At 41.0% G+C, this 15,574-nt stretch overlaps 1 protein-coding gene across 1 annotated transcript in view; it reads right to left on the bottom strand.

Annotated features, from left to right (window-relative positions):
- The window catches only part of PPM1L (protein phosphatase, Mg2+/Mn2+ dependent 1L), a 108,428-nt gene extending 106,233 nt beyond the window's left edge, over nucleotides 1–2,195 (bottom strand). The window contains exon 1 of the mRNA XM_037406713.1: nucleotides 1,244–2,195. Within this exon, the coding sequence (XP_037262610.1) occupies nucleotides 1,244–1,642 (399 nt within the window). The 5' untranslated portion in view covers nucleotides 1,643–2,195. The remainder of the gene's footprint in view (nucleotides 1–1,243) is intronic.
- Between the last annotated feature and the right edge of the window lie 13,379 nt (nucleotides 2,196–15,574).

Here is a 15,574-nt window from a genome sequence, read left to right as displayed (position 1 = left end):
ATTATTTTAAAGGGGGCAAAACAATAGCTGCTGCAAGACAGCAGCAGGACAGATGACTGGCTCCCTTTAGAACCGTGCAGGCAGCAGAAGAGCAGCTTTTTGATGATGTGCCTAAGGCCTGGATTTTTCAGGCAGCACTTACAGGTTTAGAGGGGCAGCAGCTGCCATCCTCTTGCTCCATTAGTGTCTGGTCACTGCCGATGCTTTTCTAGGCAGGACTCTGTAAAAGCTGCTGGAGGAACACCCGAGCTCTCTTGCTGCCTTACCCCTCCTTGGCAGCAGCACTTATATGAAAAACTTCAACATTTCTCTCCAGCTTCGCATAGCCAGCATATGGGTTGCTAAAGCTAATTGTCACACAAGGGCAAATTCTTTGTCCTTTTCCACCATTATGAAACACGTACTTTGAGCTATACAGAAAGCTACGTGGCAGCACCATAATCATAAATGAAGAGAAAGCTATAGATTCAATGTCTGTCAGCTGTAATAAATGAAGTATCCCATCTAATACTAATTACACAGCACAACCTGAAGGAATTTGCCGTACCTAAAAAAGTTAAGTGGTTAAACACCAGAAAGTTTCAAAATTACAGTTTTCCTGGCTTTCCACTAGGGAGGGGACAAATATGACAGCACAGCAGTAATAACTTAAAAACTACATGCAATTACTCATTCTCAGCGACTTACTGGTCTTCACTTGAGAGGGAATTACTGTGAAGACACATTTTAGGCACACCAGCTTTAGAGCTGCACACACATCTGCCTTTAAGAGGACTCCTCTCTAACCACTACAGATGAGCCCAGCTCCTGGCTGACAGGAGGGGGAGACCATCCCTGTGCCAAAATCAGATCACACAACACTTCGCTGTAACAAAAGATGACTCCAGGGAGTTTGTGCTCATCGTCATTATTCCATGCACGTCAGAGCCACCTCCAACAGCTTTTACTTCAATTAAACCTTTACTACCGCAAAGGGCAGAGGGGTATAAACACATTTATACCATACTGATCATGGAAGGGGCAATGAGACATAAATGGAATGGAGTATTTCTCAATACCTAGAGACTCCCTCCCCCCTCCCCCAAGAAGCAAGGACAACAACCCCTCCACCCCAATGTCTCAAGATAACTGCACAAACCTGCTAGGGGAGAACATATCCATTCCTTGCCCCATACCATCCTCCCCCCCCACACCCTTTTTTTGTTTGGTTTTGGTTTTGGTTTTTTCCCATCTGAGCACTTGCCTCTCCTCCATGCCCATCAAATATCCCGAAGATGGAGGGGTGAGTCTTGTTCACCAGGTCAGTGATTACTTCGAACCTGTCCTCCATGTGATCCCTCCGGCCTTGGATGGAGTAGACAGCCACATTGTGGCTCTTGAACTCCCAGGTCTTGGAGAACTCTGCGTCCAGCACGTCTAGCCCCCCGAGCCTGTCATTCTGCATGATCTCAGCCACCTTGCCCTTCACCATCTTCACCGCATCCCTGCTGGACTTAACAATGGTTTTCACTTCATCCGTGTGGAAGAAGTAACTCCACAGGGCCAGGCTGATGCACAGTAAGAACAGGGTCTCCGGTCTAAGCAAGAAGTAACGCATGATCCGACCCAGCAGAGACAGCAAAGTCATTGTATCCTCTATCATTTATTATCGAGACCGTGTATCCCCACACCATGCAACGCGCACCCCGGCGGCTGGGATGGCTCTGAGCCGAGGCTGCGAGTCAGTGCATGCTCCGCTGGGGCGCAACCGGCGGGCGGGCAGCGCCGAGTCCCGCGCCCCGCCGCTCCCTCCTCCCGGCGGCGGCCTCGGGGGGCCGCTTCGCGCACCGCCGCTGCCGGGCGGCGGCCACCGGCGCGTCCCGGCCCCGCGGCGCCCCGTCCCTCCCGCGGGGGAGCCGCGCCGCTAGAAGCGGCGAGGAGCGGGCCCGGCCCGGCCCGTGGAGGAAGGCTCCGCCGCTGCCGCACCCCCGCGGCCGCGGCCCCCCTCAGAGCCCGAGCCCGGCGCGGGCGCCCCTAGGCCGCTGCTCCGCCTCAGGGCCCCGCGGGAGGCCGCCGCGCTCCGCCGCTCTCGCAGCTCGCCCCGCCGCGTCGCCGAGCCACCGACCGGCCGCAACGAGGAGGTTCCTGGCAGGGTCGCCCGCGGGTACCTGTCTCCCGTGTCCCCCACGCCTTGCGCCGGCCCTCCCCCGGGGCGGAGCGCCGCCACCGCCGCCGCCTCCGCCTCGCCCGGCCCCCGCCGCCCGACTACAAGCCCCGGCGGCCTCCGCGGCGAGGCGCCGGCACGGCGGGGCGGTGGCGGGGCGGAGGCCTCTGGGGCTTGTAGTGCGGCGGGGCCGTGGAGCTGGGCCCGGGGAGAGGTGGGCGGCTGCGGGCAAGCGGCCGCGGGAGCAGCAGCGCAGCCCGGCCTGCAGCGGGCAGTGCCGCGGCAGCCAGCGCTCGGCGGCAGCTGACCGTGTTCCAGAAGTCGGGGGGACTCTACCAGCCCCGTTCCCCGCTTCGGCTTACACCCCCGGGCGGCCAGGACGCAAAATGGTGCTGTGGTTTTTCTGGGGGATAATCTTGCATGACGAGCAAGCAATCTCCGGCTACGTTCACGGGCTCGCAGGTGAAGTGGAACCAAAGTGGGAATTAAATTATTAAACTGATAGTAGAGTTTGCCTAGTCAGCGTTTTAATGGCAAAACCCGTGCGTTCTCTTTCCCTGACCCGTTTCTGTAAGTGGTCGGTTTCTGCTAACTGATGAGCAATGAAAATTACAAGCTGTGACTGTGTGAGCAGAAGTTTGCTGGAATATAAACAAGTCAGCATTGAGCCTGAGCTGCAAATGAGCTGGAGCAATTTTCAGCCATCTGGCAGAGTGGGGGTCAGAAAGCTGACAAAACTCATACACCAACCTGAGAGAGTATGACAGCTGATACCATAGTCAAAGGCATAAGAGTGGTATTGAAAATGAATTAGCAAACCACAAAAGCAGCTGGCAATTTTGAGTGAAAAAGGATATAAAACTGCCTTTCAGCCAAGGCTGAGCGTTCAGGTACGTGCCTTTCAAGTCTTCCAGCAGCTCCTGCTTCCTTAGGACTTTTAACATAGAAGTCACACGGAAACATACATAAACTATTGTTTTGCTAGTTTTGTCAAAGATCAGCTTAAGTAAATTTCATAAACTCAGACTCTGTTAACCCAAAGTTAATGATTTAAGCATTTTTGTGCCTGATTCTTACATCCAGCTCTGAGAAGCAGAAAAGTTAATGACATGTGTTGTATAAACAACGGCACTGCTTTAAGTCTTAGAGGTACTAGTATTTCAAAGGACTATCCAAAGGTGTATGTTTCAAGCCTGAAGAGACTCTTACCTTTTTCTTATCTGTCTCTATCCACTTGAGTTGAGCTGCGGGTTCTTTACCTGAAAGGCCAAAATACATGCCCATGAGTCCAGTAATACAGTAACAACACAGACTTTGCAGCATCTGTAGCTTATGATGCTGACTGAGGAGCAAACATAACGAGTGCTTCCAGGAAACATAAGACCAAATGTGACAAACAGGCTGAAATAACTTGCACCAATGAAATAATATTTTTCAGACTAAGTCCCCATTTTGTGAATAGAGCTTTTTCTAGAGAAACTGCTCAGTTCAAACAAAGCCTCAGTTTTGTCTCTAAACTGTGTCTTAGTGTGCCTGGGACACTTGCATTACAACACAGATCCCTCGGCACAGTCAGTTTGTCTTTGTATATGTGCCCTTAGCTAATTTCTTCTCTCTGGCTTTTTGCTGTATCTGCTGCAGCAACTCCCCTTTCAGTTGTTCATTGTACTGGCTGGAAGCCATTTGTGGCCGCTAAGCAAAACTGGATCTGTAATGTTCGTGTTTGGTTTTAATGACAACTGTAGTGTGGCTTCTTTTAGTTCTATTTATGTTTAAGAAAAGATAAAATAAAGGCAAAAATGTGGAGAATACTGCTTACTACCACCAACTAATTCATTATTTATTCAATCAGTTGTCATTTTAATGAAATATAAATGTGTATGTACTGTCAGGGAGCAGTGACTTGTGTGAAAGTTGTGTTACACTGATGGAAGTTTGAATGCAGACTATGAAACTGCAAAGTGAAATAAAGTGGTTTCAAACCAGAGAGTGCACAAATCACTCTTCCAGTCACCAGCGTGCATCTCCTCATTGTTATTTTAGTTGCCGAGGACTAGTATCCATACACTGTCCAAAATTTCCTCCAAAGAAGTATAGGACCCTCTCTGTGTTAAAGGTTGCCAGAAGCTAAGATGCTTCATACTACCTTGGAGCAGTCCATTAGCAAATGATTATTGTTGCCTATCTTCCATTGTATTAATCATATTTTATGCTGCAAAAGAGTTGGAGCTGGTTCCAAAAGCATCTCGACTGTGAAAATACGATCTGAAATGCTCTGCAGCTGCAGAGTGTCTTAAGGCTTTTCTTTTCTGAATGGAAGGCAGATGAAACAACAGGGTACAGGCAAAGTCTTGTTCTGCTGAACAGATGCAATGCGGTAGCAATTGTTATCGTGCTAGGGCCATCTCAAAGTCATCCATCTGAATATTCTGCCCTTGATATGGAACTGTCCACTAAATAAATGCTAACAATCCAGGTATTGAGTAAAAGTTCTACACCAATTTACTGCTAAGTGCAAAATTCAAAGCAACATTGAGACAGGCCAATGATCTGATACAGAGTGAGCCAAGAAACCCAGTTATGGGTTTCACTCTGCACTCCATGGCTGAATCCTGCACTGCATACTCCAGCAAATCTCCCCAGCGAAGGAACAGAACTTCAAGATCCAAACATGTTTCTTTTAAACACTGGAAATCAATAATAAAAATCCCATAAATATTTGGGATATCAGTTGTTATTGAAAGGTTTAATTCTGGGGGTTTTTTTGGGGGAAGAACTCTTAACTGTTGTTTTATTTCTGAAAGGAATGAATAGTGATCACTGAGTCTGCTTCACAAACGTATAGACTATGTAATGATTTGAATGTGTGTAAAAACATTTCTTGCTCAACAGCTCCTCCTACTGCTTGCACCTGGCATGAAGCGATCAAGGCATAATTTGTTTTCATGCGTTGGCTACAGAAGCAAATCATCTGTTAATGTAAACATATATTCATCCTCTATTTAGTGTTACAATACGTAGGAACTGTGTATATGTTGCCTGATCTGGAGTAAATTGGGAAATTCTTTTGGGTCCCAGAGAAAAAAAGCAACATACAACGTTGATTCATAGGCAATTTTCATGGTACCCAGAATTAAAATACAGAATAAGATGTTGGAGAAAGCACTCACTTTTTCCTCGTCTGGACAATACCAACACTGTTAGCTTGACCATTTATTAGTTAGAATAGAAACCCAGTTATTTTTGATTGTAAGTAGCCTCCTTTTATAAAGATACTTACAAGGATAACTTTAATAATAACAATTAAAACCATTTAATTTACTGTAGTAGCAAACTGAATTTACTATCAACAGTGAAGATAAAGTACTGGATGGGTCACCAGCTTTACTGGACAATTTCACCAACATGAAACTTTTAGTTTGATGGAAATTTCCTCATAAAAATACTAACTACCAAAATTTCTAGAATTTATATTCTATAATATTCTCAGGGTTGCTAAAATTTGGAGTATGCTTCTGTTATTATTGACTGTATTCTGTTGCCTATTTGAAAAGTCTTCTCAGGGTTTTCAGATTCCAACAGTGTTATTAGCATAAATCAGAAGTGCACACTAATGTAGCTTACTGCAGGTTAGTCCTTTCATGGCAGGTCAGAACACTGAAACTTATATCAAAATATTCCCAGATGCCTACAAAGCCATCTCCCTTTTCTTCTGTTAATATGTAAAATCATAATAGAAAAATTAGTACCAATGATAACTATAGAACTGGCTTTTTGCATGTCAGGAATAAAACTGCAATGCAGTAAAATATCTTGTGCATTTCCTTTCAGATGTTTTAAAGAAACAAGTTTTAGAATATTCAGGATAACAGACATAGGTCTCCAGAGGAATAACAGTATAGTAATATCATAAACTGTTTTCTACAATAGTCTTGATAACAGATAAATTAAGTTTAGTTTTTCTGCCAATAGTTTTTATCCTTTCTTTCGATCTCAGTTGATGTAAACAACACTTTCTAATACTGTTTCCAGAATTTCACGTTGCAGCAAATGCCAAGCACTGCAGGTAAATTCTGCCTTCTCCCTGGTAAACCTATGAGAAATCTTATTATAGGAGTATTGCTCATCTTGCATCTCCATTGAAGAGGAACATTTGCAGATGTGGAATGAAAATAGCAATTTTCCACACAAGTTGTTCTTTTCTATTTTCCACGATTCTCAATTCCCATTCCTCATTATAGTACATCTTTGTGTGTAAAGTCTGATTTTCATTTATTTCCTGGCAACATAAAGTGACCTTAGTGTCAATAAGAATGAGAGTCACAGGATGCAGGGAGATTTCTGGAAAAGAGTCATGTTTTAGGAACATCTTTTATTTAAACATAAGATTCTGCCATGGAATAGCGTGCATCAGACCACAACACTGAAGCAGTGTATCACTGTTCAACTGAAGCACATCCTGGATGTCTTGGAAAGGTTAACTGCATGCAAGTACGCACATACAGACACATAACATAAGAATGGAAATCCTACACCTGGCTTACTAATGTTAGGGTATATAATTTCTGATTATTTACTTATGTATATATTTTGGTGTAAGTTATACCTGGAGCTAACATTATTTTCAGAAAACAAAAATCAGTGTAATTCCCCAAGTAAAGTAAGGCGTGTTGCTTATTAGTGTTTACATGTTCTTATTTACTTTTAGTATCAGAGCCAAACTATCATGTGCAAGAAAAGATGCTGGTACTAATTTTATGGAAAAATTGAACCAGGAATGTATTTCAGAAGGAAATTCTGAAGTTTATCAACTTACAGGACCTTGAATTAATACAATTCTAGAATTGCAATAAAAATTCAGCTATTGTAGGTGAAAAGTAAAACATTTTTCTAACAGAGAACTCACATATTGACGTAAAGACAATCTGCAGCTGGCATAAGGAAGTGGGATGGAAAGAAGCTGATAGAAATACAATGTGATTCTGATCTCAGTAGTTACACAGTTACCAGGTGATCCAAATAGGTAAAAGGTTCACAAAAACTAATAGTGACAAGGACAATGAAATGAGAAGAAAAAGCTCAAGTTCTGTTCCCACTGAAGTCAGTGGGAGTCTTTGCCTTGGACCTTGGTGGGAGCACAATCCCAAAATTTTGATTCTGAGTCCACCTCTCAATGGCAAGACATACTCTTGGATATTCTCACTGATTTATTCTGTTTCCCTGGTTAGGCCATCTGTATCATAATTATTCAAAACACATTTTCCCCTGTCAGTTTCCAGAGATGAACTCACTAAGAATTGGAGTGTGACTGAAATATCACCAAAAAAGCCCAGCAGATAAAGCTGAAGATGATCCTGACTGCCAAATCTGCTTTATAAAGTATTCTTTAATTTAAATCACAGCATAACTTTGCATCACTACTGAATGAAGATATATTTGGAAAGGTTTGTAAAGTATTTGCTGGTAAGTTAATGAATCACAGACTTACAACTTCTATGAAAAACTCGAAAATATGCAAGGAAAATATAAATAGAAGTGAAACAATTTAGAATCACTTTGAATTAGCTACAAAGTGGTAGCATTCTTATTAAATATTTCTCAGATTTGAACACAAATTGATAAAAAAAACCAACAAAGCAATCTTAATTTTCTTCTTCATTAATTTTTACTCTGTTTAGCAGATGTTTCTTGTCTTTGTTGTAGACTATTCAATTTGCATTAAGCAAGAGACTACAAATTTGATTTATATGTTTTAATTCCTTGCATTTTCACTTCTTGCAAGCACATTTGTATGCAAAACATTACAGGCTGCATTCTGGGTTAGATCCTTAAGTCAGCCATGCTAGGCTTGTACCAAAACTGAGATGAGAGGGGAACTGAGGTTACAGGTGCCTTTTCTGTGACTTTTACTAACTGTCAACTCAGCTAACGGCACAATTTAGAACAGATTCTAAGTTGCACTCAGTTTCATGACTCTTCAAGAGGTTAGTTACAGCCATGGTGAATTTCAAAGGTGCAAGCATGTATCCAACCCTGACATCTCTCCCCTTAACCATATTCCTAATATATGCTAAAAAGTAAAGCCTTCTAAAAGGCATGATAGAGATAACTCAGCTCTGGGCCACTTAAGATTTCCTTGAGCAAGCCAGGTAAATTGGTTTTCTGACTGCTTTATGGTTCCTGAATGGCATGAAGCAGTCAGCCTGTGTTCCTTTTTGTCTCTGGGAATATGTGATTGATTCTCACATACTCCCTCATTTTCATATACAGCCTCAGGGACAGGCTCCTTTAACTCAGTTCAAAGGGCTCACTTATTTTCCCAGATTTTGGTGATGGAGATAGAGAAATATTCAAACAAGGATGGTGGAAGATTTTTTTTATTGGGATATGGAGAATTTATTAGGACTTTCCCTATTTTTTAAATGATAGTGTTTGTATTCATGCCCAGTGCTTGAAATTTGCTTGTAATGGGTCTGTCGATAAATAAAGATGAAGCTTTCATACCTCTAGGGCTGAAAACGGGTATGTATTTTATAAGGAGCTGGCACAGAAAACTGAAAGAGCATTGCTGATTGTCCACTGGATACAGCCATAACCTTCCTCCAAGAGAAATACAAATGCACAGAAAGGAATACAAAGTAATTAAAAAAAAAAATCAGAACTTAACTGTTAGGGACACTCGCATTAGACGACTTTTAAAACATTCTGTGTTAGGTAATAGCAACAAACTGCTTAGAGATATTTACATGTCTACCCTCCACTGAATCGTACAAGAAAGTCTGGGTTCATAAGAACTGGATGCACTAACAAGAGTGATCATTCCCATACACAACTACTGAAGGATGTTTTAAGTGGTATCTATTCTTATTGTGTGTCTGCAGTGACAAACACATTTCTTTTTGTTTGTTCTTCGTCTTCGCATGGGCAATATGTCTACTGAGATCCAAACAGCATGGTTTGTACTAAAATAGCTGCATGGATTGGTACCTTCAGCTGTCGGAACTGTCTCTCCTTCCTTCCCACTTTGTGAAATATACATACCACAGCACCATCTGCTTTACCGTGACGCAGATTTGCCGCATAGGAGCTGTATTTTAATGGAGAAAATCATCTGACTACAAGAGAATTTTATGACTTTGTTTTAATTTTCTTTTATATCTCTTCCCCGCCCCCCCCCCCGCCCCGATTCCCACATCAGTCCTGAGTCTCCTGAGGCACCAGACTGTAAAGCTGACACCAGATGGGAGAATGAGTTTCAAACAGCTGCGGGCTTCCCTGCTGCTACTTCCAGCTATCAAGGATTCATTTCTGCATGTGCATACGGAAAAAGCTGGTGATAGCAAGACAATACTAAAATCAGTTTTCTTCCCTGCAAGCTCCACTGCTTTCAGCATTCTCACTGCTCACAGAATTTGCCACCATCACAGTATCTGTTTAGAAAGGGCAGTGACTGTAGCTGCCTTCAGCTGATGAAAAAGCAGCAAATAAAGCTTGAGAGAGCATGTAGAAGGAATGGAATGTATTTACATGGATCCCTCTGAAGGAGGCTGTTTATCAGATGTTATGAACTGATTTATTTATAGCTAATGACTTCTCCAAAAACATTGTTCTCTTCTGACCTTTATGCTTAAATTGAAAGTCAGGAGACCTACTCTGCCAAGTAAATGAACTAATTTTAAACTAAAATACGGGGGGGGAAACCTTCTTGCTGTATTATGAATCCATTGTTAACTACTGTGCCTCCTGCTTTTTTACCTTATTATCATTGCTGGTCACTATGGGCAGCTATTAATTCTCCAGAATAACCAGTAAACTTGGAACATGAGAAGAAAACAACCACAACTCAATTTATTATGGGAGTTGAGGACACTTAGCCAGTAATCTGATCAGTGCTTATACTGTCACCTCCTTATACAGGGGTTCCGTCTCTTGGTGGCCTGTGCAATGCCCAATCCATTAGTAATGCTCCACAAATACGGAACAGGGACTTGCGCTTTTGCTGGCTGGCATAGTTAGTCATTGCTTCCTACAAAAACACAGAAAGCAATGACCGGGCTATTTCAACCCACCAGATCCAGCCTCTTCTGACTGTCAAACCCACTCACACCAACATGTTAGAGCTCAGTTTACAGAACTGAGATGTTTGCTCCCAGAGAAGACTGTGCCCTTTCTTTGATCACTATCTCTGCTCTCCCAAGTAGCTTCCAACAGCCAAGCATAATGAGGTTCAGCAGTATGGAAAATGCCGGCACGCTGGAGTCATCTGTGCCCCAGAGAGACTGTTAATTCACCTCACGCTGCCATTAAGTCCCATGCTGTGGGACTGAAGATGCATGTTTTACAATGCCTGTCACCACTTTCAAACCAGGATGTTTCAAGGAGTCAGAGTGTGTCCTGTCACCTCTTCCTCTCACAATGCTAATTAAGACTCTGCGCTCTGCAAACGCACAACACAGACAGAAGATATTGATGAATCTGATTTGTTGTTGCCCATAGGAGTTACAAAGGAGACCTTTGCAGTAAATGGAAAGTGATGCTGTTTGCTGGAGGGATGATACAGTATTTCACATGCTTGCTATGTCCCAAGCTCTTGCTGGAGGAGGGGAAGGGTTTAGCTCCCTTCCTTGATGCACAGTCCATAGTCCTGCTGCAGTTCCTGCAGCCGTGCATCTAGCTTCTGCTCGTGCCCCTGCAATCCTGGTTCCACCTGCCGCCTGGACGGGCTCAGGGAGGCCAGGGTCATTGCAGCTTGACTTGACCTGCTACAGCAAAAGGCCATTGACCACACTCTGCTCTGTCACCAGAAGTGACAGCACAAAGAAGCAGCAACCCTTTCCTCTACGGCCTCTCATAACATTTCTGCTTTAACTTTTAAGCATAAGAAGTGTGCCTCAGGATAAGCAGATCAACTGAGCAGAAACATCTTAATGTTAGAATTAATCCTGTGCTTTAGAAGCAAAACCAGATAACTGCATGCACATAAAACAGTTTCTCCTTTCTGCTCCTTGCTGTAATGGAAAAAGTAAAGTACTCAAGCAATAATTCCACAGCTTGGCTAGGCATTAACTAACAGCACTTTCTGTGTAACAAATACATGGTACTATGGATTGGTAATGGCACAGGAGATGGCTGATGCACTTATATGAAAGGAACTGGGCTACCAGCCAAAGTTTGAGTTCTACTAGTTATGTTCCCAACCAGTAGCAACAGGAATTAATTCCTGAATTGATGTGTGTGAGGATAGAAAAACAAAATATAACATAATGTGCAGAATCTGTGGGCTGTGTGCATATTAATCTATCTTTCTTCTATTGCTTTTCTTTATCTTTCTAGTTCTGAAAATTCATACAAGTCTTGAATCACAAAACTGTTTGGAAGTGAAGCAAGCTATATTTACAACGCAACTCCTGTGAATGATATGGAAGATCCTACTTTTCTAGTGCTTTTGAGCCTGGCGCCTTTTAAAAGAGTTTCCTTCAGCAGTAGTTGGTTCAATCAGTATGCATGAAACAGCAGAACCATCGTGAAAAAACTAGATGCCCATATACTTTATTCCTGTAATGATTATGACATGAAACATGTTACTTGTAAGACTTTAAGATATTTTTCTTTATCTTCGTAAGTTTCTACCTGAAACTACCAGTAGCAAGCACTTTTAAGAAAATCTTCACTGCTGAGGTATAAGGAGCAGTCTAAGATAAAAAGCTGAAGCAGTGGCAGGAAATGTTGGTTTGTGTAAAATACAGTTTTGAGACACCACACAAAATTTCCTTACAGGATTTTTTACTCAAAAATTAGGAAGATGTAAGGAAGTTCAAGTACTTGTCTGGTGGACATGATGGAACATAATAAAGGCCTCTAAATCCAATTAAATGGGTTCTTAAATGTTTGAGAAGTCTCATGCTGACAGACATCAAGACAGGAGTGACAACACAAGAAAGCAAGTCAGACAGAACCTCTCTGAAGAAGTGAGAAACCCTAATTTTAAATGAAGAGATATATTTTAAACTTAGACAAAGTTATGTTGGGGTGAAGTAATATGTATTTGAAACTACAGCTGCCATTTTCTAAACCTGCAGTATCACTTCCTTAAGGCTAGTAAGTTCACTTAGTTTTATTCCTCTATGATACCAAGAGACATTTGATGAAGTGTTGAGTCTTAAAATCAGTTTCTCCAAATAGCTGAGTTCTGCTGAAAAAACTAAAATTAAAGGCTTTTTAACTGTGACCCTGCTCTGGAAAGGCAGTTCAGCACATAAATAGTCTCACTGACCTTCAGCCTATGCTCTGCTATACACAGCTCTCTTGAATTTCCCTTCGGAATACATATACTGCTGAAATCAATGGGACTAGTTATAAGGATAATGATACAACTGCTCGTGGTATTTGTTTTAATGCTAAAGGACCTTGCACTATCTGCCATTATAGCACAATGCATACATAAGAAAACGGAAAAATCACGTAGGGAGAATAAGTACCATGTGCTGCACTGTTAAGGCAAACATCAATAAACTAGTGAAAGACCTGAGGAATGGTTTATAATAGTTCCTTCCACACCTGTGCTGCTGTTAAATACTAGCTCTTATTTGGATGGCAATTTAGTTTACTATTTAATGTTAATAGCTGTGTGGTTAGAAGTATAAATAGCGTAATTTCACTGTTGTGCTGTTAAACTGTATTTTGTTGTATTTAACTCCCTACACGTACAAAAGGTTGTAAAAGAACAGAGTGTAAAGGTGTGGCTATATGAGACTTCTGCTCACTGTCAAAATCAGTTTAAGAGGCTGCCACTGTCATGCTGCAATTCTTTGCTTTCTCACCATTCCCACACAATTCCTTAACTCCTTTGTTTCCTGACAGCCTAAGGTTCTCATTTTAAAACCTTCCTGAGATTATTCTTCTTTGTATTAGTTCTTTAGAATTATTTTTAAAGGGCATTGAAAATATCAAAGTCGCTATAAAGATCTGCTTAAGGAATCACTGACATTTACAGTTTTCATAAAAAATAAATTTTTCATTAGAACATTTGAAAATCACAACACTTTTTTTGTGGAAAACTGTTTTCCTGCCCATCTTTTAAATAAATACCATTTGAAAGAACACCAACAGTCCTGCATTAAATTTATATAGGTGAAATGTCACATATGGATATGACAACTGAATCCAATCTCTTCCATGAGATGCAGATTTCTTAATGACTCATAGAGATACACTGGTATCATTTAGCAACATCTAAATCTTTGCCTAATGCATTGCTTACCGTTCGAATAAGTGGCAGATTTATAGCTAAAATGATGGTTTTCTGTACTCAGAGCTCTCCCTTTCTCTAGCCATTTGATGCTAAGAGTATATTAATAAATATCCTTCATTGGAAGCATACTTAGTGATTGAACTCTGCATATGAAAAGAGGCAGGAGATCAACAACTGTCACATTTATCTTAGCAACATGGCGAAGGATTTCAACATCTAAGTAGCAATGAGACAAACTACGGATAATTTTGCCCTCTGTTTTCAAAATGGGCTTTGTTTTCTCTCACCATCAAATGATACTTTACAGAGGTCCTCTAGGGTTACATCTGGAATAAGGAAAATATGGCTGTAAGGATTTAATTTATCTTTAAAATACAATCCAGTATGTCATTCAGACAGGAAAGCAAGCCAGGGATAAATGTTTGATATAAAAATTTATGAAACATGAAATGGGCTTTAATAGTAAGTCTGTGAAGTCTTGAAACAATAGGTCTCTCTGGAGTGGCAGAGTCCTATTTTTACGGTACTTTGATAGGTCAGAAGGTCATAAAAGTGTTGGGTATGAGAAAAGAATTAAAACTGTAATTGAACATGGGTCATAAATCCATGAAGATTCAAAAGCTGCACTCTGGGTACTAATCCCTGCTGGGAAATGTTTCTATTTAGTTACACTGTAAAGGTTAATTATAAATACAATCTTGCATCTGCAAATCTCTGGTTTATTTTTCTTCTAAGATATGACTTACTGTTGACCTGATGTTATCCATCATTGATGATTATGTCTGCATTTTCCAGTAAAAATTGTTCTTCCCTTTTTTGATTAAATTAGACTGAGCTCAGATTTTGATTTATAAGGAGTAGCAATCCCTCATCCTTCCAGGACTGAAAATGTCCTCATTTAAGATCAGATCAGAAGATGGGGTGAAAGCCTTTTCTAATTTTGAGAGGAATCAAGTCTTTCTAGGCCAGTCACTACATTTCTGTTATTAATCATAAAGATGGATATGTATAAAAGAAGATATTTTTATATCTACACTAAAATTCTGAAAATTCTGCAGTGAAAAATGGCTTTTAATAAGAGAAAAGCAGAGAGAAATGTTAAAAGTGAGACCTCGTGGCTCAAAGACCCATTGCTTCCAGAGATTGCAAATATGAAGGGGCACTGAGGGAGCTAAGGCAGGTGAAAGGTTAAAACTCAAGAATCCCAGTTTCTCTTAATTTACTGTTTGGCAACTAACTGTATCATATTTAATGAAGCATCCATCTTTTGGGTATGATATACAAGATAGCATCCCTCTGGTAGTGCTTAATTACATTGAAAATAAAGCTACAGAACGGAAACCTCTTTGTTGATCCATACATAAGTTCTTGCAACAGTATGAAACAGCTGTCAGAAGACAGCAATAAAACCTAAGAATTTTCACACAAACCAGTATTTTATAGGAATACTGCTAAACCTGACAAGTAAAAATTTCATAACAGAAGAAATACACAATTAACATTACTGTATCACTAGTACTATATGTACTGTTCTGCCGCTCATGTGCATGCCTGTGAGCACTGTGTAGTAACAGCCATACAGTTCTTGCATCGCTTTTAATTATAAGCTATTAATATATTTATTTTCCATTTTTTCCTCATGTATTTCCAGAATAGTTCTAATTATCCTTCAGATTTTATTTTTGTCAGTGGTGATTTGGGAATTACACTGAAAATAAATTCCTGTTTCTTATGCCACAGTCCTAGAGAAACTAGGACACATGTAAAAGATGTCTCTAAATAAAGAGAATTCATATAGAGGGAAGGGTCCAAACCTCTGTCAAAATAATACGAATAAAGAAGCAGCATCCCCAATTGTCTTGGCAGTGCAGAAATGCAGAAGACTTACTTTCTAATGAAAATACATAAAGATTAAGACAAATCTGCCTCAAATTCTCACTCACAATTAATCACTTTCATGACTCAGAAATCACAGGAATAAAATATAAGGTGGATCCACTTTTCTGATAGATGCTACTGCAAAGTATAGATGGCCAGAGCTAACTTAAAAAAAGCTATCTGAAGGTTTCAAATTCAAGTGTCCTGGAGAACAATGAACTGTAATATAGTTAAGCAAAATATGTATTTCTGCGCATTTTAGCCTTCCGATTTTATAAAGCATCTTATATAGAAAGACCGAT

This window comes from Falco rusticolus, chromosome 13 (assembly GCF_015220075.1).
Source record: "Falco rusticolus isolate bFalRus1 chromosome 13, bFalRus1.pri, whole genome shotgun sequence".
In the NCBI taxonomy this organism is placed as follows: Eukaryota; Metazoa; Chordata; class Aves; order Falconiformes; family Falconidae; genus Falco; species Falco rusticolus.
The sequence above is the reverse complement of the archived record's forward strand: the minus strand, read 5'-3'. Positions and strand labels throughout refer to the sequence as shown.